The sequence below is a fragment of the Coenobita brevimanus genome, chromosome 69 (genome assembly GCF_032717465.1).
Source record: "Coenobita brevimanus isolate Jiangsu-jjx chromosome 69, ASM3271746v2, whole genome shotgun sequence".
Lineage (NCBI taxonomy): Eukaryota > Metazoa > Arthropoda > Malacostraca > Decapoda > Coenobitidae > Coenobita > Coenobita brevimanus.
The window spans coordinates 29,432,486-29,457,783 of NC_137022.1; the positions used below are offsets into that span (position 1 = coordinate 29,432,486).

At 42.7% G+C, this 25,298-nt stretch overlaps 1 protein-coding gene across 1 annotated transcript; it reads left to right on the forward strand.

The window, feature by feature from the left end:
• Nucleotides 1–420: 420 nt before the first annotated feature.
• LOC145406104 (major facilitator superfamily domain-containing protein 6-like) lies at nt 421–24,301 on the forward strand. Its single transcript, XM_080277302.1, has 11 exons — nt 421–511; nt 15,216–15,370; nt 15,989–16,127; nt 16,501–16,646; nt 17,934–18,227; nt 18,888–19,039; nt 19,843–19,935; nt 21,109–21,272; nt 21,800–22,003; nt 22,806–22,973; nt 23,865–24,301. The coding sequence occupies exons 1-11, from the start codon at nt 421–423 to the stop codon at nt 24,299–24,301; spliced, it is 2,043 nt and encodes a 680-aa protein (XP_080133428.1).
• The last annotated feature ends 997 nt before the right edge of the window (nt 24,302–25,298 follow it).

Consider the following 25,298-nt stretch of genomic DNA (forward strand, 5'->3'; position numbering starts at 1 on the left):
TATAACTTTACCTAGCCCACCATAACCCAATCTAAACCAACCTAACCCTAAGCTATCCTGTCCCTAACTCAGTCCTAACCAAGCCAGTCTAACATATAACGTACCAGGCATCAGGTGTCTGTAATCTAACTTATCACGACCCAACCTAACCTACGTTAACCAAATTTAATCAACAAAACTTAATTCAATCCATCCTTACCCAATCTAACCATCTCTAATCTAACCTAACGTGTCCAAACCTAAGCCAACCCAACCTAACCAAGCCAAACCCAATCCAACCTAACCATATCTAATCCAACCCAACCCAACCAAAACCAACCCAATCCTAATTCACCCAAACCAAATCCAACCTTGCCCAACCTCACCTCATCTCACTACACCTGACTCACCAACCTAACTCAACTCAACCTCACCGGCGCCATGTGGGAAAAGCTACTCAAGGACATCAAAGTGAATCTGCTCTCCTCTGACCTGATGCCACTTAAGTTCCTCTTCTTCATGCTCTACGCAGGTGAGTAAAGGGGTACGGCAGGCGTGGGGTAGACACGTAGAATTATAGGATACAGGCTTTGGTCTCGTTAGCGTAAATATATGTAGACTCTAGGTGCTAGTCTCGTGTAGTTGGTCTCGTTAGCGTGAATATATAGAGTTTAGGTGCTGGTCTCGTGTAGTTGGTCTCGTTAGCGTGAATATATGGAGTTTAGGTGCTGGTCTCGTGTAGTTGGTCTCGTTAGCGTGAATATATGGAGTTTAGGTGTTGGTCTCGTGTCTGCGTGAGTACAGGCACCGATATATGACTGAGTATAGCCCTACTTGATATATTCCGGTGATGGCACTGTGTACTGTGTGAAGAAGTACATGGTTAAGTTGGTGATTTACATACGCTAAGGTAATCAATAAACTATTATACTCCTTTTACTCTAACCAGGCCTAAATCTGTCATCTTTCCATCTTGAATGCTGTTTTGTATTAACACTAGAATAAGATGCTATACTCTTTTTACTCTAACTTGGCCTAAAACTGCCATCTCTCCGTCTGTGGTAATTAAAATTCTTTGGTATACACATATTCTCTCTCTCTCTCTCTCTCTCTCTCTCTCTCTGGCAGGCTGGCTAGAGAACAAACTACCGGTACTTTGGGCCCGTATTCTCGTCGGTTACGGAACCTCCCTAACACTGTTTCCTAAGCGATTTATTATGCTTATTACACTGGCCAATTCTGTTATATAAATCACTCCACCATCGCCATTCTCTGCATAAATAACATACACAAGGCTATGAACCAGCCCAATAAATCGCCAAGGAAGAGGTGTTAGGGAGCCTCCTTGCACGACATACAGTGAGTCATGGAGGGATAAGTAGGCAAATAATAGAATCAGGAAGAATGTGTGCTGAGGTTGAGGGAACAGGAAGAAGGAGAAAGAAGGTGAAATACTTAGAAAACTGTAGGATGATTGGATGGAGGAGAAGAAGACCAAGGCCCTTACTCCAGTTGGTATGGAAACTCCTTAGCACCTTTTCCTTAGCGATTTATTTTTGGGTGTGACTGGTTGATATCGTTTTGTACGTTACTGATGTGGAGTATGGCGATATTGGAAGGCTTTAGGTACCGGTATAGCCTGGTAAGGGGTGACAGAGAAAATAAATCACTTAGAAAAGGTGTCAGTTGTGAAATGATGTTCCTACCTCACCACATCACTATAGTGGAAGTAAGAGATGAAATGATGATGTTCCTACCTCACCACATCACTATAGTGGAAGTAAGAGATGAAATGATGATGTTCCTACCTCACCACATCACTACAGTGGAAGTAGGAAATGAAATGATGATGTTCCTACCTCACCACATCATTCTGGTGGGAATTAGAGATGAATTAATTATGCCCAATCAAAACACAAGCTTTCTAACGCCACAGTATGAAGCACAATATGAAAAACTGTGGAAGGAAAGAAAGAAGAGGGCAACATGAAGAGTGACACTACCCTAGCAAAGGCTCAACAAGGAAGCACATAAGGGGACAGCAGGGAAGTGGGTGGATGGACGGATGGATGGATGGATGGGTAGGTGGGTGGGTGCGACAGGTCACGACACACACTCTCAGCTGCTAAACCCTCCCACCGATGCCGTTCCTCTCAGTTGAATAAAATCGTCTGAGCTCTCCTGGTGGTGGCAAGAAGGAAACCACAAATGCCAATGTAATGATAAACGAAAATTACAGAGACCTTCATAAAGCTGCAGGTACCACGGAATGAAAAACAATACCACAACAATGAATAACAAAGCTCGTTGAACACAGGAGGTGGGTGTGGGGGTGGGATCAAAACTCTCAAGTAAGGTATCAACTGTATGCCCACCAACTCGAAAATAAAATAAAAAATACTGCGCGTTTCCTCTACCCGTTGTAAAATGATGGTGAAATGGTAAGTGATATGATGTAAATCTGAGATGAGATGAGCTAAGTTCAGGATAAAAAGAGATGAGTATGATATGACCCAAAGGTAAATGACATGAGGTAAGGTGAACTGGGAAATGAATAAAATAAGAGTAGCTAAAGGAGATGAGGTGGAATGAGGAGACGCAAGGCAGAGTAAAGAGAAGCAGGCCGAAGTGAAGTGACGTACATAAACTGAGAAGTGAAGTGAGATGAAGCAAGGTATAGTGAAGTGAAGTGATGCAAGGTATGGCAAAGTGAAGTGGTGAAGAGAAGTGATGTGAGGCGAAGTCATGTGATGTGAAGAGGTGAAATGAAGCAAGGTACAGTACGATAAAGTGATGCAAGGTAAGGACAAGTGAAGTGAAGTGAAGTGAAGTGAAGTGAAGGTATGGGTGGTCACATAAAGCGAGAGGATAATTGTAGCGTTGGACACCGGACGAGTCAATCTAATCTAACTGTTATGAGAAGGAGTGTAGATGTGGGCCACCCCTATCTACCTACCTACCCATCTACTTACCTACATCTCCCCCTTCCTACTCACCTATCTACTTATCTGCCTACTTACCCACCTACCTCCCTACTTCCCTACCTATCTACCTCCCTTCCTACCTACCAACCCACCTCCTTACCTACTAACTGTACCTGCCTACACCACACTCTCACTCACTCACTTTCTCCTTTGTTTCTTTCTCACTCACTTTCTCACTGGTTTCTGTCTCATTCACTCTCTCACTTTCTCTCACTCTCTCACCCACTAACTCATTTACATAATATAGCAACTGAAGCTCATTTACCTTCTCGCTATTAAATAAGGAACTAATGAAGACGAAATGATTTGGTAATTCACTACATGACCTCTTAGTTTTAATTACCGGTACATGAAGTCTTTTGGAGGTGGTAAGGTTAGAACAGGTAGGTAGGTAGGTAGCTAGGTAGGTAAGTAGGTAGGCGAGTAGGAAGGTTGGATGATTTGAAGGTAAGTAGGAAGGCAGGTAAATATACATACAGAGAGAGAGAGAGAGAGAGAGAGAGAGAGAGAGAGAGAGAAAATGAATAGTCAGAATGATGGAATAATGTAGCTAAATATATATAGATAGAGAAAGCTAAAGCTAGATAGATAGACGGATAGACAGAGCTGCAAGATAGAGGCCGTGTGGATTTATACTAGCACAATCGTACACATGATATAAGTAATGAAGTACATCCGCTGACGGCTGAAATGTAACGGCGCTTATTGTTTGTTCTTCCTTGCACACACACACACACACACACACACACACACACACACACACACACACTGGGTATACACTCGCAGACATACATACAGGATACAGGGACATGCAAATACATACACTGCCCCATCACACACACACACACACACACACACACACACACACACGCAATTACATGAGGTACAGCATCTAAAATGAGTGACCCAATTGCTACACACACACGCAGGCTACACACGTGATAGTCTCCTTACATATTGCTGAACTGTAACCTTTGTAGAACTGAGTGAACCCCCCCCCTGCCCCTCTCCCACCCTTCCCCTCTCCCACCTTTCCCCTCCCCTCCACCACCTTTCCCCTCCCCTCTACCACCTTTCCCCTCCCCTCTCCCACCCTTCTCCCTCTCCCCTTTCACTCTCCCACCCTTCCCCTTCCCTTCTCCCATCCTCCCTCCTTCCCCTCTCCCACCCCTCGCCTCTCCCCTTCCCCCCCTCTCCACAGCAAGATCACAGGCGTAACCATGGCAACAACTGAAGCTATGACGTAGGTACAGTGGGAGAAAAAAGTTAGCGTTATATTTCACCTCTTTTACTCACTTTCCTCTGCTGGGTAATATTCCCAAGCTGAGAGAGACTTGGTTGTCTAATATTTCACCTCTTTCAGCGTGTGTGTGTGTGTGTGTGTGTGTGTGTGTGTGTGTGTGTGTGTGTGTGTGTGTGTGTGTGTGTGTGTGTGTGTGTGTGTGTGTGTGTGTGTGTGTGTGTGTGAGAGAGAGAGAGAGAGAGAGAGAGAGAGAGAGAGAGAAAGAGAGATGGGGGGTTGGACACAGCAGAGCAAGTGAACAAGCAGCATGACTAACAAGACGATAGACAGCTTCCTCAGTTCACGATAGAGGGATGGCACTCAGATGCTTGGCCAGGCTAGGCAGGTTTCATATTAACCCTATCCTTGTGTTAGGCTAGGCAAGAGTATATCATCATCATCATCGTCCTCCTCTTCATCATCATCACACCGTCATCGTCATCGTAATCCTCCTCCTCCTCCTCTTCATCATCACCATCACTGTCATCGTAATCTTCATTCTCCTTATCATCATCATCATCATAATCTTAGTCACCGTCATGGTCCTAATCATCATCATCACCACCATCAATGTCATCGTAATCCTCCTCCTCCTCCTCATCATCATCATCATCATCATCATCGTATCCCTCCTCCTCATCATCATCATCATCACCATCGTATCCCTCCTCCTCCTCATCATCATCATCGTATCCCTCCTCCTCCTCATCCTCATCATCATCATCATCACCACTGTCATCGTCATCCTCCTCTTCTTCCTCCACATCATCATCAATCATTCCAACCCTATTTCCCACTACAGCATGGTTTAGGTCAGCACATTTGTCTATCTACACTTGTCTGTTTGTATATATATTTTAAACCTTTAGCTGCTATACACCCACACTGTTCCCTTCAATACAATTACACCTAACTGTCCATCTATCCATCTATAAATCCGTCTCTCTTATCTGCCCAACTCTCTTATCCATCTGCCTATCTATCTTATCTACGTCTATCTGCCAATCTATCTATCTCCTCAATCTACCTATCTGCCAGTCTATCTATCCGTCTCCTCTATCTATCGCCAAGTGCCATAATCCCAGATGTGACCACAAGCGACTCACCATAGCGACTTTTTTTAGCTGAGTCATAGGAGCCCCAGTACTTAAAATACCCTTTATTATAATAACAATAATAATAATAATAATAATAAAGATAATGACATACTGCACATAGATAAATAGGCAGAAAGGACAGGTACACATAGATAGACAGACAGACCCGTGGGACATAAACAGATAGATACAGACAGACGGATAGATAGATAGATAAATAGATAAAACTCATGGCAGTGAGGGAGCGAGATCTAAATTAAATCCCAACTTGTCTGTCACTACCAATTTACAACTTTTAATCACAGCCAAACACACAAAATTATCCTTTAAAATATACACTAACTCCAGCCTAACTAAAATGACATCCAACTTATATCTATCTATTGCCGCATTTATATTTATCTACTGCCACACGCCTCTTCCTGTGAGGGGTGACTTCGAGAGTGTGATTTTCTTACTAGGATGATTTTACCTAGGAAGCTATTTCTAGAACTGGAGGGATTAGACCTAGCTTTACTTTACTCCCTTTACTATGTTTGTCTAGTGTAAATAACTTCGACTAATGGCAAGACAAATATAAATTGCGTCCTCAGATGGAAGGGTTCAGGTAACATCCATTAGCTGTGTTATTCGCACCCTGTGGGGGTTCATGACTAAGCTATTTTTTATTCCCAAACACAGTCACTGCAACACACACATACACACACACACACACACACACACACACACACACACACACACATACACACACACATACGTAATGCACAAAGAGGAGGCAGATCACTTACACACACACACACCTATATGTGTAAAGCCTACACCTTGAATTAGTCTCCCTCCACAAGCAATACATTACTCTTAACTTCAATTCTCTCTCTCTCTCTCTCTCTCAACAGCTTAATATCTATGTGTAATGAAGCGATGTTTAGAGTCAATATGGCATGCTGGCGTGGAGTGGCAGTGTGTGTGTGTGTGTGTGTGTGTGTGTGTGTGTGTGTGTGTGTGTGTGTGTGTGTGTGTGTGTGTGTGTGTGTGTGTGTGTGTGTGTGTGTGTGTGTGTGTCGTCCATCACGTCATCAATACACGTTACTATTTTATTGACTCTTCCTGGATGCTGGTGTGTGTGTGTGTGTGTGTGTGTGTGTGTGTGTGTGTGTGTGTGTGTGTGTGTGTGTGTGTGTGTGTGTGTGTGTGTGTGTGTGTGTGTGTGTGTCCTCTCTTCCAAAATCCGGGACATCCCCTCCCCATTAATAACATCACACCACATCACCATACAACACTAACATCACTACATAACATCACCACATCACACCATATAGCCTCACCACACCACACTACATCACCAATAAAACACTGGCATCACTCCATAACATCACCACATGACACCACATCACCAATACATTAACATCAATACGTAACACCACATCACACTATATAGCCTTACCACACCACATCACATCAATACAAAACCATCACTACATCACAACACCAACATCACAACACCATACCACATCATGAACACATCACATCCCACAACACCATACAAATACAACACCACATCACACCAACATCACATCACCACCCCAACACCCCAGCAAATAATACCTAACCACCCCTGAGACTAACAACGGTACCTACTAACGAGGAGGCGAAGCGTAGTGTGACCTCGTTAAGCCAGTTGTTGGAAGGTGATGCGGGTACAGGCCAGTGGGGCGTGGCATGGTGGAGGTGGTGGGGCGTGTGGAGCAAGGTGGAGATAGTCTTTGTGGTGGAGGAGCGTGTGGATGGGTGGAAAATGATGTGGAGAACTAAGTGGATGGGGGATGATAGGGAGTATGTGGATGGGTGGAGAATGTGGATGAATGGAGAATGATATAGTGGAGCAAGGTGGAGATTTATGTCTTGGTGGTGAAGGAGCGTGTGGATGGGTGGAAAAATAATGTGGGGGAGAATTATGTGGATGGGGGATGATAGGGAGTAGGTGGATGGGGGGAGAATGTGGATGAATGGAGAATGATATGGTGGAGCATGTGGATGAATGGAGAATGATATGGTGGAGCATGTGGATAAGTGGAGGAGCATGTGAATAGGTGGAGGACGGTCTGGTGGGGGAGCAGGTGGATAGATCTGGTTAGGTCTGGTCACCCGTTAGATTAGGTTAGATAATTCTCTCTCTCTCTCTCTCTCTCTCTCTCTCTCTCAGGTCTCGTTAGTCTAGGTTACCGGGTAATTTAGGTTAGATAATTCTCTCTCTCTCTCTCTCTCCTGTTGCTGATGTTAGGAAGGGCAAGTCATCCACAACCCCCCACCCCCCTTCATTACAACTTACAAACGTTCTCAGCTTATATAAACGTTCTCAGCTCTTCTACAAACGTTCTTAGCATATATATATACATTCAAAGCTCTTATATAAAAGTTCTCAGCTCTTATAAAAACGTTCTCAGCTCATAAAAAAAACATTCTCTTTTACAAACGTTCTCAACTCTTATACAAATGTTCTTTCACAAATGGTCTCAGCTGTTTCATGTTCCCAGCTCGTATAAACGTTCCCAGCTCATATACACGTTCTCAGCTTTTATATAAACGTTCCCTGCTCTTATATAAACGTTCTCAACTTATATAAACGTTCGGCTCTTATATAAACATTCTCAACTTACATAAACGTTAAGCTCTTATATAAACGTTCTCCGCTCTTATTCCATCATGTCTACCTCACAATCCACTCTCTCCTAAATGGCCTTATCTCTTCGTGGATCTAAAATGGACTGACACACATACAGAAATCACAAATGTTCGTCCCTGTTCACATTACCTCGTCGAAAAAAACGTTCCCTTCTGCCTCCTACCCGGATCAGTTCAATTAATAGTGTAGCAAGACTGCGAGGGGTTGATCTGACCAGTAACCAAGGAGACTCATTCCTACCTCACGCAACCACGACACAGTATTCAAGTTATGGTAATGTTTTTTTGTCGTTTGTTGTTTTTTCAAGATGACAACAAACCAACTAGTGCCTTAAATCGATATATTAAGCTAACATGGCCACTTAACTCACAAGCATTCCATTTAACATACAAGGGACAAATCAAGCCACTGTGGTCTATACAGGTGACTAAAATGTTCGTGGAGACGTGGAAAAACAAAAATGACAATAAATAAAAAAATAAATAACCTGCAGCAAATTCCCTGGCAGTAGCAGCAGTAAAAAATACAATAATAATTATAAAATAATAATAATAATAACGGTAATAACAACAATTATAATAAAGCGTTAATTCTACGTCTCGGTGCCTCTTTCAAAACAATAAAGGTGTAATAATCGTGTAATAAGTGTAATAAATGTGCTACATGTGTACAAATGAAACATGGTGTCTGTGCTCACCGTCTTTCGTCATCCCCAACCTTCAGACCTTGTTCCTGCAATTCTGCTCAGGGACCGTCACAGTATTGCTAGGACCGTCACAGCACCGCTAGGACCGTCACACTATTGCTAGGACCGTCACACTACCGCCACAGCATCTGCAAATAACACAAATCTTAATTGCAACCTATACATGGCATAAAAATAATAATACTGGTATTAATAATAATAATAATAATAATTTGTTACCAACGACACCTGCAATGCTTGTATGAGTATTTAGTAGTAGTAGTAGTAGTAAATCTGTAGGTAGCAGTGGTAGTGGTTTAATAAATTATTATTATTATTAATAGCAGTAGTAGTAGTAGTAGTAGTCTTGAGAACCCTAACTAAAAAGTGCAGCGAGTAGGTTGATTAAATTTCTCGTGTTGTATGATGATGAGTGAATGTTTAATGTTTGTGCTGATCAGGCTACAAGTCATGATTTGTAAGCACTGATAATGGTTACAATCAAACTTTGCTAAAAATAATATACCCAAAACTTTATGCTTCTTGAATTAATTTATAAGATTATTTTAACTGCAGGAGAAGCGTCTTGGCAAAGAAAGGTGGATGCTTTTATTTCTTTTTCCTTCCTCTGTTCTTCTGTAAAAATGATTAACAGTAAACAATAATAATAAAAAATACCAGTAGGCACTCAAAAACTATATATGTGTTGGCTACAATGCTAAGTTAATGGAAATGATGGATGTTAATGGAAAACGTGTGTTCATCAGGGCGAAATTTTAAGATAAATAAAATACACTATCATGGGTAAATAATTCTGAAAGGAAAGATGCACTGTGACAACCTTTAGAGTCCACACGTTAAAAATTCTGAATGAAAAATTATCAAGGTGTAATACCTGACTGCACTACAGGATAAATTTAAGCGGAAAAAGGAATATACGGTACAAAAATAAGAGCCAAGAATTCTGAATCATAAAATATCATGGAGGGGTATCAGACTGCACTACAAGATATTTTAAAACAGAAAAAGTATATATACAAAAAATAAATGCACTACATGATATTTTAAAACGGAAACAAGAAATATACAGAAAATAATACTTTACAATTCAGAATCAATAATATCGCAGGGGAATATCTGATTTTAATACAGGATATTAAGTGGATGAAGAAATACCAGTAAAAAAAATAATAATACTCAAGCATTCTGAATTAAAAATCAGTGGAATATGTGAATGCGGTGTAGGATATTAATATTTTTTTTACGGAAAAAAATATATATATAAAGAGCTAAGAAATAATGGCGGAATATCTGAATGGTGTAGGACATTATTTTCTTAAACGGAAAAAATATACAATATAAAAAAAAGAGCTACCAGTAAGAAATCTGAATTAAAAAATATCATGAGGGAATACCTGAATACAGGATATTTATCAGCTCTACTTATTTTATGTTATGTATCTTTTTCCATTTAAAGATATCTTGTATTGCATTCAAAATTTTCCCATGATATTTTTTAAAATTCAGAATTCATAACTCTTACTTTCTCATATATATATATATATATATATATATATATATATATATATATATATATATATATATATATATATATATATATATATATGAGAAAGTAAGAGTTATGAATTCTGAATTTTAAAAAATATCATGGGAAAATTTTGAATGCAATACAAGATATCTTTAAATGGAAAAAGATACATAACATAAAATAAGTAGAGCTGGGAATTTTTACTCAATACACATCGTAAAGGATTATTGTTTTCTGTCTGCACTGTAGAATATTGAAATGTTAAAGAATTATAATAACATTACTGTTTAACAATCACAAATATGCAAACTAAACCTAACCTACAGTTTATCCATTTTTTATCAAACATTATGGGTGAATGTTAAGTATTCAAAGGTAAAGAATTCACTACATTCCTTTTACTCTAACCTGGCCTAAAATTCCCATCTCTCCACCTTAAATGCTGAGCTGTAAGCACAGAATGACACTAGATTATGAGGCTAGTCACAAAGATGTGGTATGGAAAGTATGTTGGGCAGTAGCATTATCTTTTTCAGCCAATTACGTGAAAAGCTGCAAAAGGACGAAAATCTGGGCCAAGTTAGACTACAAAATAAAAGTATTGTACATCTAATAAGCTATCCATTCACAGCATCACTAAAAACACAAGGAAATGTTTATGAAATGTTTGTATCTTGCAAGACTTGGATATTACAAGAAACTGTTTAAATCTTACAGAACTAAATTACTGTTTATATCTTGCAAGACTAAGAAATATAGCCTAACTGGGCAGCTAAATAACCACGAATAAGAATATAAACATCGGGAAAATCTTTCATCTATTATCATGTCTTTTACTGGCAATGTTTACTGATAATAACCACTTGCACATCATCATCAATCAATCAGTCAATCATCACCCATCATCACTATCACTATCATCATCCTCTGTTGCAATCCACTATCAACACATGAGAGTATATATTATTGCCCATCACATCACAGTGATAGTAGTTGCACACGTTATTGCAAAACACGCGATTACTGTTGCAAGTGTCACAAGAGGCGATAATCAATGACGTTATTGCAATACACACGATTATTGTTCCAAAAATACCACAGCACAAGCAACAACCATTACACAAGTTATTGCAATACACGATTATTGTTGCACAAGTATCACAGCACAAGCGATAAGTTGCACGTTACTGCAATACACGCGATTATCTGTTGCATAAGTATCTGCACAAGCAATAATTTTTGTACGCTACTGCAATACATGATAGTTGCATAGGTATCACAGCACATGGGATAATGATTGCTTGCTATTGCATTACACGCTATTACTGTTGCTTTTATATCTGCACAGGCGATAAGTTGCACGTTATTGCAATACACACGATTACTATTGCATCAGTATCACTGCACAAGCGATAATAGTTGCACGCTGTTGCAATACTCGCGATTATTGTTGCATTAATATCAAAGCTGAAGCATTATAGTTAGTAAAACATCAGAATACTTGCGTTACAGCACAGCAAATATCAATGGACATGCGTTAAGGTACAGGGATAACAACAACAGCAGCAAAAGCGTTGTAGTTGCACCACTGCCACAGCACAAGCGTTGCAGCTGCATAAATATTACAGTGCAAGCGATTCTATTGGCACAAGTATCAACAGAAGCCACGAAAGCTGTAAAAATAAGATCGAGTGCGAGTTTTTGTCGCGCATCACAACACGGGTGAGTTACGCGGCGGGAGCAGGCTTTCAAAACAGACGCCTCCTCACCTTCAACCAAACACGCTAATATAACCTCCTTAACTAACTTTATACGCACAGGTACATTGACACACATGATCAGAGTTACAAATATATCAACCCATGCAATTACAGCTACAAAAGCACCCGAACTTACGTGTCTGTGGCGAAATGTATTGGAAAGTTAGCGCGGACACCCTTCCGTCACTGTCAACCTCTCTCCAATGGTTCACGCCGATGTTACCTGGCACGTCGTCACATTTCAGTTGCCGCTTTCCAAAATTAAAACTATTAAAATCTCTGAATGCTCTGATGATTACAGCATCTTCTTTAAACCAAATTCAATATCATTTAATGTGTTGAATATCTGATACTTCACTTAACTATGACTTTGAGGATAAGGCTCGTTTTTTTAAATATTTCTGTGGGAACTCAAACCGACTTCTAGAACGTTCGAAAAAGACAACGGACAAACCTACTGCGCAGGGATGGGCGACACTTTGTAAATCACTCCTTTTCACGCCATTAATTGTACTTTACTAAAACTTTACGATAAATTGAAGGGATTACGATAATATTTCGATGATTAGGGAGTAGAGAGGTACAATAAACTAAGACAACACTAATATTTCCGCCAATACAGTTCACCTGTCACCTACCGCAACATTGTCAACATTGCCCTCTTGATTTGCGTGGCTTACTTAACACAAATAGAGATTTTAGCAATATTTACGATGCATTAGCCATACAATTTCACAAGAGTAGAGTCTCTGAAGTTCCTTGATAGTTATTATACCCGTTTTACGTTCACTTGTTAAGATTTTCATCCTTTTGCAACTTATTTCAAGTAGCTCAGTGGCACAAAAAGACATTGCTACGGCTCTACATCCTCTCCACCCCTCTTCTTCGTGACCAGCATCGTATTCTAGTGTTCATCTATTGATACACTTAGGATTCAAGATGAGGAGATGACAATTTTAAGCCATGTAAAACTGAAAACAGTGGTTCAATAAGCCTTACTGGAATTTGAATGTGTGCGTATGTGTCTGTACGCCTGTCTATACATGTTACAGCACACACACACACACACACACACACACCTTTTATTCAGCTTGTTTTACTATTCACGTTAGTACAGATCATATTTTAAGTGCCTATATTATTCCTTAACATCTCTTCCGTAGCGATTAATTCAAAACTATTCTTATTTATTTATTTTGATTTATTGTGAAGTTTAAACCTCAATATCTTTTTGTATGTCAATATTAAAACAACATAAACAGCACAGAAGAAAACGTTACGATTTCATAAGCAAAATAAATAGCTAAGGAAGAGGCGTTTGAAGGTATGAATTTGAGAAGTGGGCTATAGGAGCTGGAGAGGCGTGGTTAGTGTCGTGGTAGTCGTTACTGAGGAGGGACAAACTACAAAGACACTTAGATTTGTGATAATATTCAATACTAACTTTATTAACTTTTTTATCGAGGAAATTAAGGGACAATATTCAGCTTTATTTACCTGATTGTTTATTGACTTGTTTATATATTTGTTTACTTGTGTATTTATTATTTACTGACCTTTGTTTATTTTACTTTTGTCCACTTTATTTATGAGTGAGGTGGAGGGGGAAAGAGGGAGGGGGAGGCCGAGGATGAGATGGAGGGATGGGGTGGAGAGGTATATGAGAGAGGGGGGTGTGACTTGGGAGCAGGGGAGTGAAATGGCGGGGGACAGGGCGACTTGGAGGCGATTTGTTTGTGGCCACCCCAAACGGGACTGAGGCGTCTGGCAATAGATAGATAGATTATGCATTCAGAATCGTGGGTGTGTAATTTGGGTCTTTTCTTTATTCTTTTTACCTTCGGTCGATTTTATTCAGCTGTGGAGGGATTTATTCAGCTCTGGAGGGATTTATTCAGCTCTGGAGGGATTTATTCAGCTCTGGAGGGATTTATTCAGCTTTATGAGGATTTATTCAGCTCTGGAGGGATTTATTCAGCTCTGGGGGATTTATTCAGCTCTGGGGGATTTATTCAGCTCTGGGGGGATTTATTCAGCTCTGGAGGGATTTATTCAGCTCTGGAGAGATTAATTCAGCTCTGGGGGAATTTATCCAGCTCTGGGGGATTTATTCAGCTCTGGGGGGATTTATTCAGCTCTGGGGAGATTTATTCAGCTCTGGGGGATTTATTTACCTCTGGGAGGATTTACTCAGCTCTTGGGGGATTTATTCAGCTGTGGAGGGATTTATTCAGCTCTGGGGGGATTTAGATATAACCATAACCAATTCCCTTAGTATTATCCTTTAATGTAATCCCTAAAAATAAAAAATAGAATAAATCAATAAATATATAAACACTGCTTTCCTATTAACTGTATAATTTCTGAGGTTTCCAAAATCATCACTTTATATTTTTTTTTACTCTCATCCCAATATTTTTCCATAGTTCATACCGCCGTCTTATTATCTTCCCTATAATGTAGTGGTATCAGAGGAAGGCTGCGAGATAATGCTGATTTCACGTGTGTGGTGTGTCGAGGAGAGCATGTGGAGGTTGTCAGGCGTGAAAGGACTGATCTTGCTGGTGCGTCTCTTGAGTGTGTGGAAGAGTTTTGGTATTTGGGGGACGAGGTGGGGCTGTGGCTAGGGTGGAGAGTGGTTGGAAGAGGTTCAGGGAGCTGTTGCCTCTCCCTCCGTGCTAAGGGATCTTTGTATGCGGCATGTGTTTGGAGTGTAATGCTGTATGGTAGTGAGACCTGGGCAGTAATGGAAGAGGATATTCGCAGGCTCAAACATACAGAAATGATAGTGATTAGGTGCATGTGCAGTGCGTCCTTCAATGCGAGGCCTGGGGAGACTAGGTTTACGATGGAAGAGTTGAGAGTACGAATGGGACTGGAGTGTATTGGTGTTGTGAGGGGTAGACTGAGACGGTCTGGGCATGTGGAGAGGGTGGGGGATGACAACTGAGTGCAGAAAGTGAGGAGTGTGAACGTTGGGGGCAGGGTGGCGAGAGGCAGACCGAAAAAGACCCGGGGTGGAGTGTCCCTCAGGGATAAGGGACTGAGTAGGGAGGCTACCAGAGATCGAGCAGCATGAGGAGCGGCCATTAGGGGACCAAGGCCGACGCATGCATACTGATGTCTTCATAAACGGAAATGAAAACGAAAAAGACGACAATAATCCAACTCTTCCCTCTCTGTCCCACCTCCCCAGCCAACACCACGCTGTACCCCTACCTGGCGGTGCACCTGCAGTCCCTGGGCTTCGGGGCTGACAAGGCGGGCGTGCTGCTTGCTATCACGCCCTTGGTGGCCATCATGGGGCCGCCGATAGCAGGGGCCTTCGCTGATAAACTGGGCAACTTCAAGGTAAGTGTGAGAAGGCGTGCGATCAGGGCTAAAGACCTGCTTTCTCTCCCTAACACCTCTTCCTGACCGATTTATTTTTGGATACTGCTGGTTAATGTTATGTACGCTATTTACGCAGAGTATGGCGATATTGGAAGAGTCTATGTAACACAGAAGAGGACAATAACGTGAAATATGCAAAATAAATCACTTAGAAAAAGGTGTTAGGGACTTTACTCACCCACTTGTCTTTTATTTTTGAGGCTGTTACTGATGATGATGATGATGATGATGGAATAAGGTCATGATCATAAGTACTGATGTAAGCGTCATTCATGTCATTACACCATCACTATCCTCATCCTAACCACTACCACCATCCTCATTGCCACCGCCACTCATCACCACACCACTCCACTGTCACCATACACCACCTCACTCACCACCACACCACAATCACCACCACTCACTACCACACCACAATCACCATCACTCACCACCCTCACTCGCACCAGCACACCACCCCACTCTCACATCCACCTCACTCACCACCACCACACCACAGTCACCGCCCTCACTCACTGCCTCTTACTAGCACTTCCTCGCCACCACACTCACCACACCGCTTCCACCACACAGCTGTTCTTCTCTGGTATGGTGGCGGTGTCTGGTATGCTCTCCCTGCTGCTGCTCGTCATACCACCCGTTCCCATACCGGCTGGATTTGCTCTCACTCTCATCACTGACCATCATGAGTCGGAGCATCCCACGAAGGCAGGTAGGTGAGAGAGAGAGAGAGAGTTAAGAGGTAAGTGGAAAAATGTATGGGTCGGAGTGGATAGATAAATAAATAGGCAGATAGATACATAAGAGAGAGAGAGAGAGAGAGAGAGAGAGAGAGAGAGAGAGAATATATAGCATACTTGAATGGGTAGGCATGTGAAGAAATATGAGTAGGTAATGAAAGTGTAAGTGAAAAACTGAGAATGATACGAATAATACTGACAAACGCTAAAAATAACGAATAACTAACGAATAACGAATAACAAACACCTAACGAATAACAAATAACACACCTAACGCATCCCAAATAACTAACGCATAACGAATAACGCACCGCACTAACGCCTGCTACTACCGCTGGCTTGCAGAGATCAACAAACTAGCCGAAGTGCTCCCGAAAGCCGAAACAGGTCACCACGTAGACGCCGAATACCTGCAATTCATCGTAATCACCAACCAGACGGGCTGCGATATTCACGACGAGTACCAGACCTCTATGGACGGGATTAACAAGGTCGGTTTTCCTGTGTCTCTGAAGCTTTAGTTTATTTTAGGCTAGTATCGTCTCACGCACGCAAGCATAAATACATATACTGATTCATACGTACATGCATATACACATATACACATGTTCATTACATACACACACTCACATACATATACACACACTCACATACATATATACAAACACACACACACACACACACACACACACACACACACACACACACACACACACACACACACGCACGCACGCACACACACACATACACACACACACACACACACACACACACACACCGCTCGCTGGTGCAGTGGTAACGTTCTCGCTTGCCAACTGGTGGACGGGAGTTCGCGCCTCGCTCAGGTTGCGAAAAGTTTCACTGACGAAGTGGATGGTTACTGTCCCCCTTGAGCAAGGGGACGGGTGTGTGCGTGTGTGAAGGTCACAGCCTTGCCCTTAGATCGGACTATATGAGCTCTCAGCTCCCTTCCGGGAGGGTAAAAGCTGACGATCACGACCATCAAGTGATCCTGACCGACCCGGTGAATTACACACACACACACACACACACACACACACACACACACACACACTCTCACATACTCACATACATATACACACTCATACTCATCTACATATACACACTCACTTATATACACACACACCCACATACATAATATACACACTCATATACACACACATACTCACATACATACACACACAAACGCACGCCAGCACGCATATATCTGTCCAGTGATATGGGCAGAAGAGGGTTACAGCGATGACAAAAAAATAAATATATAAAATACATTATTAAAACAAGAGTCTCAACTTTCGTGTGTGTGTGTTGCATTCTGATTTCGTGTGTTTGAGTTGCATGTTAACTCGTCCCAATCTGTGTGTTGCATCCTAACAGCTGTAGTGCAATCCTGTTCCTCGTAATTTGTGTTGCATACTAATTCTTGAAGTACGTTTCATTTCTTCCTAATCCATGTGTTGCATCCTCATTCCTGCAGTGTAATCCATTTTCTCCCAATCTGTGTTGCATCCTCATACCTGTCGTGCAACCCAGTCCCTCAAAATTACTGTGTTGCATCGTAATACCTGCCGTGCAACCCAGGTCATCCTATTCAGCATGTTGCATTGTAATCCCTGTCGTGCAACCCAGGTCATCCTAATTAGCATGTTGCATCGTAATACCTGCCGTGCAATCCAGTCCCTCCTAATTAGCATGTTGCATCATAATCCCTGCCGTGCATCCCAGGTCATCCTAATCCGTGCTGCATCTCACCCCAGGTCAACATCGGGTCAGCGGAACCAATGGCCACAGTCAACATCACGCGAATCTTGAAAAGCAAAAATTTCTCCCTCATGGCCGTCACCACACACCACCCTCTCTTCTGCCCCGACGAGGTGCCCTTAGTCCGACTCTCCAAGGGCGCCGAGGACCTACTACCGGAGATCCTCGTGGACTATAACACCTCCGGACTCAACCGAACCGTAAATGGCAGCGTAGCGGAGGCCGACACGGACGCCTGGTGGAGGAGTGGATGTGACGTGAGAGTACCTGGCCTCTGCGAACCCCATCAGGTACTGTGTGTGTGTGTGTGTGTGTGTGTGTGTGTGTGTGTGTGTCAAAGAAAATCGTAAATGTGTTCTTGAGTTTGTAGTGTTGAAAATTCCGTGTGTGTGTGTGTGTGTGTGTGTGTGTGTGTGTGTGTGTGTGTGTGTGTGTGTGTGTGTGTGTGTGTGTGTGTGCTATCTTCGTTTCATCTTTACTCATATACCTTCACTCTTTTTACTCTTCCTTGGACTAAAATTACCATCTCTTCATCTAAACTCCTGAGTTGCAACAAAAGAATAACACTAGAATATGATGCGAGTCACGAAGAAGAGCTGTGGAAACGATGTAGAGACGTAGTATTGCTTTTTTCCTCCACAGTGCTACGTGAAAAAAGGCCCCAGAACAACGAAAAACTGGGCCAACTTAAGGTGAACAGAGTATAGCAAATATTTCACAAGCAGAGTCAACAGTAAAGCCAAATGCACTGCCTTGGACACCTCACCTTCCTTGTAAGAAAATTATTAAGATCCTATGATTTTCTTCCTCATCTTAAGAAATAATATGATTTTCTTCCTCATCTTAAGAAATTATTAAGATGATTTATGATTTTCTTCCTGATCTTAAGAAATAATATGATTTTCTTCCTCATCTTAAGAAATTATTAACATGCCTACGATTTTCCTCAGGTGAATATCATCGGGGCTGAGAACCTTAGTTTCTGGACCTACCTCTTCGCTCGTAGTATTCTCAACGGTGCCCTCAACGCCGCCTCCTCCCTCTTCGAAGGCGCTACGCTCTCCCTCCTCAAGAAACACGGCGGGGACTACGGCCTTCAAAGGTAACTACTCTCTAATTACCGTCTTAAAGGTGACTACTCTCTCTAATTATCGACTTTAAGGTAACTACAATTACCCTCTTTAAGGCAGCTGATCTCTAATTACTGTTCTTAAGGTAACTACTCTCTAATTAGTCTTAAAGGTTACTACTCTATAATTACTGTTTTAAAGGTAACTATTCTATGATTACCGTCCTAAAGGTAACTACTTTCCCTATTTACCGTCTTAAAGGTAACTACTCTCTCCAGTTACCGTCTTAACCCCTTCACCGCGACGCCATGGTGGCCGAGAGGGACGCCTTCATGTGGTGGCATCGACATAACCAGGCCCCTCGACTGCCTGGTTATATAAGTGTCCCCAGCTACAACTACTTCTTCTATTTCCACTATTACTACTACTAGTACTACTACCACACAGCCATATGCAACTTACACAAATCGTAATGGTCGGAACTCTCTCTCTCTCTCTCTCTTTCTCTCTCTCTCTAAGTGTAATCGACTCTTCTTCTTGCCTATACAGAGTGTGGGGGTACATAGGGTGCAAGGTGTTCACGCCCTTCTATCTACCTATCTATCAATCAATCTACCTACCTACCTAACTATCTATTCATCTATCTATCTATCTCCCAGTGTAATCGACTCTTCTCCTTCTTGCCTGTACAGAGTGTGGGGGTACATAGGGTGCAAGGTGTTCACGCCCTTCTATCTACCTACCTATGTACCTACCTACCTACCTACCTACCTATCTATTCATCTATCTATCTATCTCCCAGTGTAATCGACTCTTCTCCTTCGTGCCTGTACAGGGTGTGGGGGTACATAGGGTGCATGGTGTTCACGCCCTTCTCGGGGTGGCTTATAGACACCATGAGCTTTGACAAGAGGACTCCGGATTATAGGTATGTGGCTTATTTTATTGTTTTACTTTTTTTTAACTTATTTCTTACTGTCTTTACTTATTTATTCATTCATTCATTTATCCCTCCATCTATCCATCCTTCCAGCCATTCACTCATTCGTTCATTCACTTATCCTTCCATCTATCCAGCCTTCCATTCATTCACTCAATCATTCTTCCCTCCATCCCTCCATCCATGCACTCATTGATTCGTCCATCTATCTATCCATTCATTCATTCATTCATCTATCCATATACACATCCATTCAGCCATCCGTTTATCTATTCATCCATCCATCCATCCATCCACTCACTCATCCATCCATTCAATCAATCATTTATTCTTTTGTTCATTCATTTTTCTGCTTGTTCTTCCTATCCTTGGGGAAAAACTCGTGTTTAGGGAGAGGGGATGCGCGCTGCTCCACTCTCCCTCGCTCGGCAATATTATTTTTTAAACAAGTTGTACTATACTCCTTTTGCTCTAACTTGGCCTCGAACTGCCATCTCTCCCTCTTGAATGCCGAGTTGTAAGAATAGATTAACACCAGAATATACTACTAGTCACGAAGAAGTGCTATGGAAAGGTTGTAGAGCTGTAGTATTGTCTTCTTCCGCCACTGAGCTACGTGAAATAGAGTGCAAAAGGACGAAAATCTTGGCCAGGTTAAAGGGAATGGAGTGTAACCACCTCTACCTTTTTTTTTTCCTTTTTAATGCACGAAAGAAGGAACCAAAGGCCAGGAGCCAGCAAAACTGTTCCAAGAAAAAACAAAAACAAGATAACAGAGAGCCAAATTCAACACCCGTACCTTGTTACCTATTCCAATTAGCCTCCACTCTACCTCTGTACCTTCTTACCTGTCTAATTAGCCCTCTGTTTACCTGTTGACCTTACCTGTACCAATTAACCTCCATACTTTCTACCTGGTCAGCCTCATATTCCTTACCTGTCCTAGTCAAGCTCTGTACGTGTTCTGACTGACCCATACCTTCCATTTTAATTTAGGTCACATACCTTATACCTGTCCTAATTAGCCCCAACCTATCTACCTGGACTAATCATCTCACCTGCCCTAATTAACCCCAACCTATCTACCTGGACTAATTATCTCACCTGTCCTAATTAGCCCCAACCTACCTACCTGCGCTAATTATCTCACCTGCCCCCCAGACCGGCCTTCTACCTGTTCGTGGGGCTGCAGGGGTTGGCAGGGTTGGTGGCACTCTCTGTTGACCTCAAGTTTAAGACGCCTTGTGAGCAGGTCATCAAGAATATATGTATATTGCTGCATAATCCGGAGGTCATCATGTTGTTTATTGCCATGACGCTATCAGGTGAGTGGATGGATAGGTGGGTGGGTGGGTGGATAGATAGAGATATAGAGTGACAGATGGATGGATAGATGGTTGGATGGTCAAAGATAAATACATACACAGGTACAGAAATAGACACAGATAGATACAATGATAGATAGACAGATAGAATTTTGATGGATGCATAAATATACAGATCAAAATATGGCAGCTGATTAGAAACATAGAGACAGATAGATAGACAGACAGAGAGACAGATAGAAATAGTAAGAACAGCAGATAGACAGGTAGACAGACAGACAAAGACAGAAAGACAGACAGACAAACAAACAGATGGATGGATAGATAGACAGACAGACAAAGACAGAGAGATAGACAAACAAACAGATAGATAGAAAGATAGATAGACAGACAGACAAACAAACAAGCCGCTCCTCCTAAAAAAAACACACACACACTAACACACATACATCCAAGCACACAAACACTCTCCCTCAAAAAAAAAAAAATGGAGTGTAATAAAAAACTAATCTAATCTCCCCCTTCAGGTGCCTTCTACGGGTTCCTGGAGGCGTTCCTATTCTGGTTCCTCGGTGACCTAGGGGCGTCCAGGTCACTCATGGGGCTGACCGTGACCATGGGGGCGGCCTGCGCACTGCCCTTCCTGGTCTTCATGTCCCCCATCGTCAACAAATTTGGACACATTGGAGTTATTGCTGCAGGGTTCCTCATGTACGCGTGTAGATTTGCCGGTGAGTGGTGTACATGAGCTGGATTTACACACGCACACACACAAATACGCACACACACATACACAAACCAACAAACAAACATATTCAGACATATTGGTGTTACTGTAGCAGCGGTTCTCATGTACGCGTGTAGATTTGCTGGTGAGTGATGTACATGAGTTGGATTTACACACACACACACACACACACACACACACACACACACACTACAATCAACACATCAGTCTCTGCAATCACCTTTATCATCAGTCTCAAGCACAAAGTATCTATACATCAGCATCTAAATCACGGTTATTATTTCCGTTCTTTGTCTTGTTATTGTCTGTTATTTTATTCCTTATCTTCATAGCTGAATTACCTGCATCTTTTGTCTCTCATTCAATTACCTCCATATTACCTCTGTCTCTCTCAGTTACCTCCACATCACCTCTGTCTCTCTCTCTCTCAGTTACCGCCACATCACTTCTATCTCTCTCAGTTACCTCCACACTTCTATCTCTCTCAGTTACCTCCACATCACTTCCATCTCTCTCAGTTACCTCCACATCACCTTTCTCTCTCAGTTACTTCCACATCACTTCCATCTCTCTCAGTTACCTCCACACTTCTATCTCTCTCAGTTACTTCCACATCACTTCTATCTCTCTCAGTTACCTCCACACTTCTATCTCTCTCAGTTACCTCCACATCACTTCTATCTCTCTCAGTTACCTCCACATCAAGTCTCAATTGCCTCCACATTACTTCTATCCCTCTCAGTTACCTCCAATTCACCTCTGCCTCTCTCCCTCCTCCCTTCCAGGATATGCCAGCATCCAGGATCCAGTCAGCGCCCTATATTTCGAGGCGCTGGAAGGGGTCACTATCGGACTGATGCTGTCGGCTGGAATGACTTACGCATCGGAGCTCTCAACCACCAAGAACGTAGTCTCCCTTCAGGCGCTCTCAGGGACCCTCTACTACGGCGTCGGTACGTGTATGGAACGGGGTGTGGATGGCCGTGTGGATAGGGTCGTCGTGGGAATGTGTACTTAGCATCTGGGGTGTGTGCATGGATGGATAGATAGGGTCTTGGGTGTGAATGGGTGGGTAGATAGGGTGGTGGGTGTGGATGGCTGGGTAGATAGGGTGGTGGGTGTGGATGGCTGGGTAGATAGGGTGGTGGGTGTGGATGGATGGGAAGATAGGGTCGTGGGTGTGGATGGCTGGGTAGATAGGGTCGTGGGTGTGGATGGTTGGGTAGATAGGGCAGTGGGTGTGGATGGTTGGGTATAGACAGGGTGGTGGGTGTGGATGGTTGGGTAGATAGGGTGGTGGGTGTGGATGGTTGGGTATAGATAGGGTCGTGGGTGTGGATGGCTGGGTAGATAGGGTCGTGGGTGTGGATGGATGGGTATAGATAGGGTCGTGGGTGTGGATGGATGGGTATAGATAGGGTAGTGGGTGTGGATGGATGGGTATAGATAGGGTGGTGGGTGTGGATGGCTGGGCAGATAGGGTCGTGGGAATTTCTACTTAGCACAATCTACAGCTGGTTTATGTTTACACTAAAACAAATACTGTAACGCATATAGGGAACGCGAAAGGGGTCAGAGTTACGAATTTCTAAACAAATGGATAATACTTTACCAGAGCAGTGAAAATAAAAATCGTGCCTAAGTTCTCTATTGCAGTGTTAACAAGAATAAAACTGGAAAGAACTGAAATCAAACTCATGACCTCCGTGTGAAGTGGTGGGACCTATTTTGCGACAGGTAAAAATGTGGGGTAATCAGGTGGGTGGGATGCATAACGTAAGTAAACCAAATCTAACCCAACCTAACTTAACCTCCTCTAGCTTCTCACCTGTCCTCATTAACAGGTAAAGGTGCGGGGTGTCTGGTGGGTGGGTATATGTATCACCACCTGGGCGACCGCAAGACGTTCCGCATGATGACCGTGGCCAGCCTGCTCAGCGCCATCATCTTCCTCATTTTCCACATCTACATCCAGCACCGCAACCGCCTTCGCCAGCTGAACAAGGTGGGCACGGAACGCGAGGGGCTCCTGGGCGAGAAGCTGATAGAGGAGATTGGCGAGAACCCGCTGGAGGAGGCCATGAAGCTGGTAAACGTGAAGAGCAAGAAGAAGAGTTCCAAGCGCTGGCGGCACTGGAAGCGAGGGAGCCTTCAGCTGGACGGCAATGACAACGGGATCCTGGAGCTTCGACGGGTGACTCTGGTGGATGTGCAGACCCAGACAGACCCCGTGCAGTTCGCCGCCACCCTCGCCATGCCAGAGACGGACGAGGACGAATAACCAACACAGAAACAACATCTGAATCTAACTACAGTATCAGATGGCCCAAGATGACAAGACTTTTTTTTCTTTTCCTGCAACGTGGGAATCAAAGAGGCCTAAAAATTATCGTTCCTCTCACAGAAAATCCGACAGCAGAGAGCCAAAATTACGAACACACTATTCCTATCCATTTTTATGTAATATGTAATATGCATGTAGTTTTGTGCAGATAGTTAGGGGAAAATTATTAGCAGAGCATACTGGACTTCCCTCAGTGTTACTAAAATACAGAATAAGGTCGGCAAAGAAAGATGGCCAAGACTAAAATCCTCCTGGCTGAACTCCACCTCTTCCTATTATCAGCTTTGCATCGTCGTCGCGAGTACAGTTGTGTTGAGTGGTGTTCAAGTCTCGTGTTAATGTATGGTTTGCACGGATGGTTATCCGAATGAGCGATCCGAAGGTGAGATGGGCAGAAGCACACAAGGACATGTAATAATTTCATCATAAGTTATCAGAAATTGTCAAGATCACAAGATAAACAGTAAGAGAGACAATGAAGACGTATGGCCTTCAAACTAAGAGAAGTCCCAGAAGTCTCGAGATCTTAAACCCTACCTTGATTACGCCTTTAGCTGCCATGGAAACACAGGTAAGCTACTGTAAACAAACTATGAGGTGGAGAGTAAGGATGTGATGGAAGATATGTTTTAGGCTGTGTTTCGTGTTGAAAGAGAAGACGTGGTTATTCTGACTATCACAAGCTTGACAGGGTATCAGTGTGAGTGACAGGGATGGTGGGGGAGTGACAGGGGGAGAGGGAAAGCGGGGATAGAGGTGGTGTTGGAGGGAAGGGGAAGAGAGATGGTATTAGGGGGAGAGGGAGACGTGGAGGGGAGAAATATTGGTGGTTGTGGTGTGGTGTGTTTTGTTGTTGTGCTGTGTTCTGTTGTGTGTGTGTGTGTGTGTGTGTGTGTGTGTGTGTGTGTGTGTGTGTGTGTGTGTGTGTGTGTGT

What these genes read in the sequence shown, in the direction of transcription:
- LOC145406104 (XM_080277302.1), top strand. Translation starts at nt 421, where the DNA reads ATGTGGGAAAAGCTACTCAAGGACATCAAAGTGAATCTGCTCTCCTCT. An exon ending in AAGAGGACTCCGGATTATAG is followed by an intron (nt 19,936 to 21,108) that starts GTATGTGGCTTA and finishes CCTGCCCCCCAG; the next exon opens with ACCGGCCTTCTACCTGTTCG. An exon ending in GACCCTCTACTACGGCGTCG is followed by an intron (nt 22,974 to 23,864) that starts GTACGTGTATGG and finishes CCTCATTAACAG; the next exon opens with GTAAAGGTGCGGGGTGTCTG.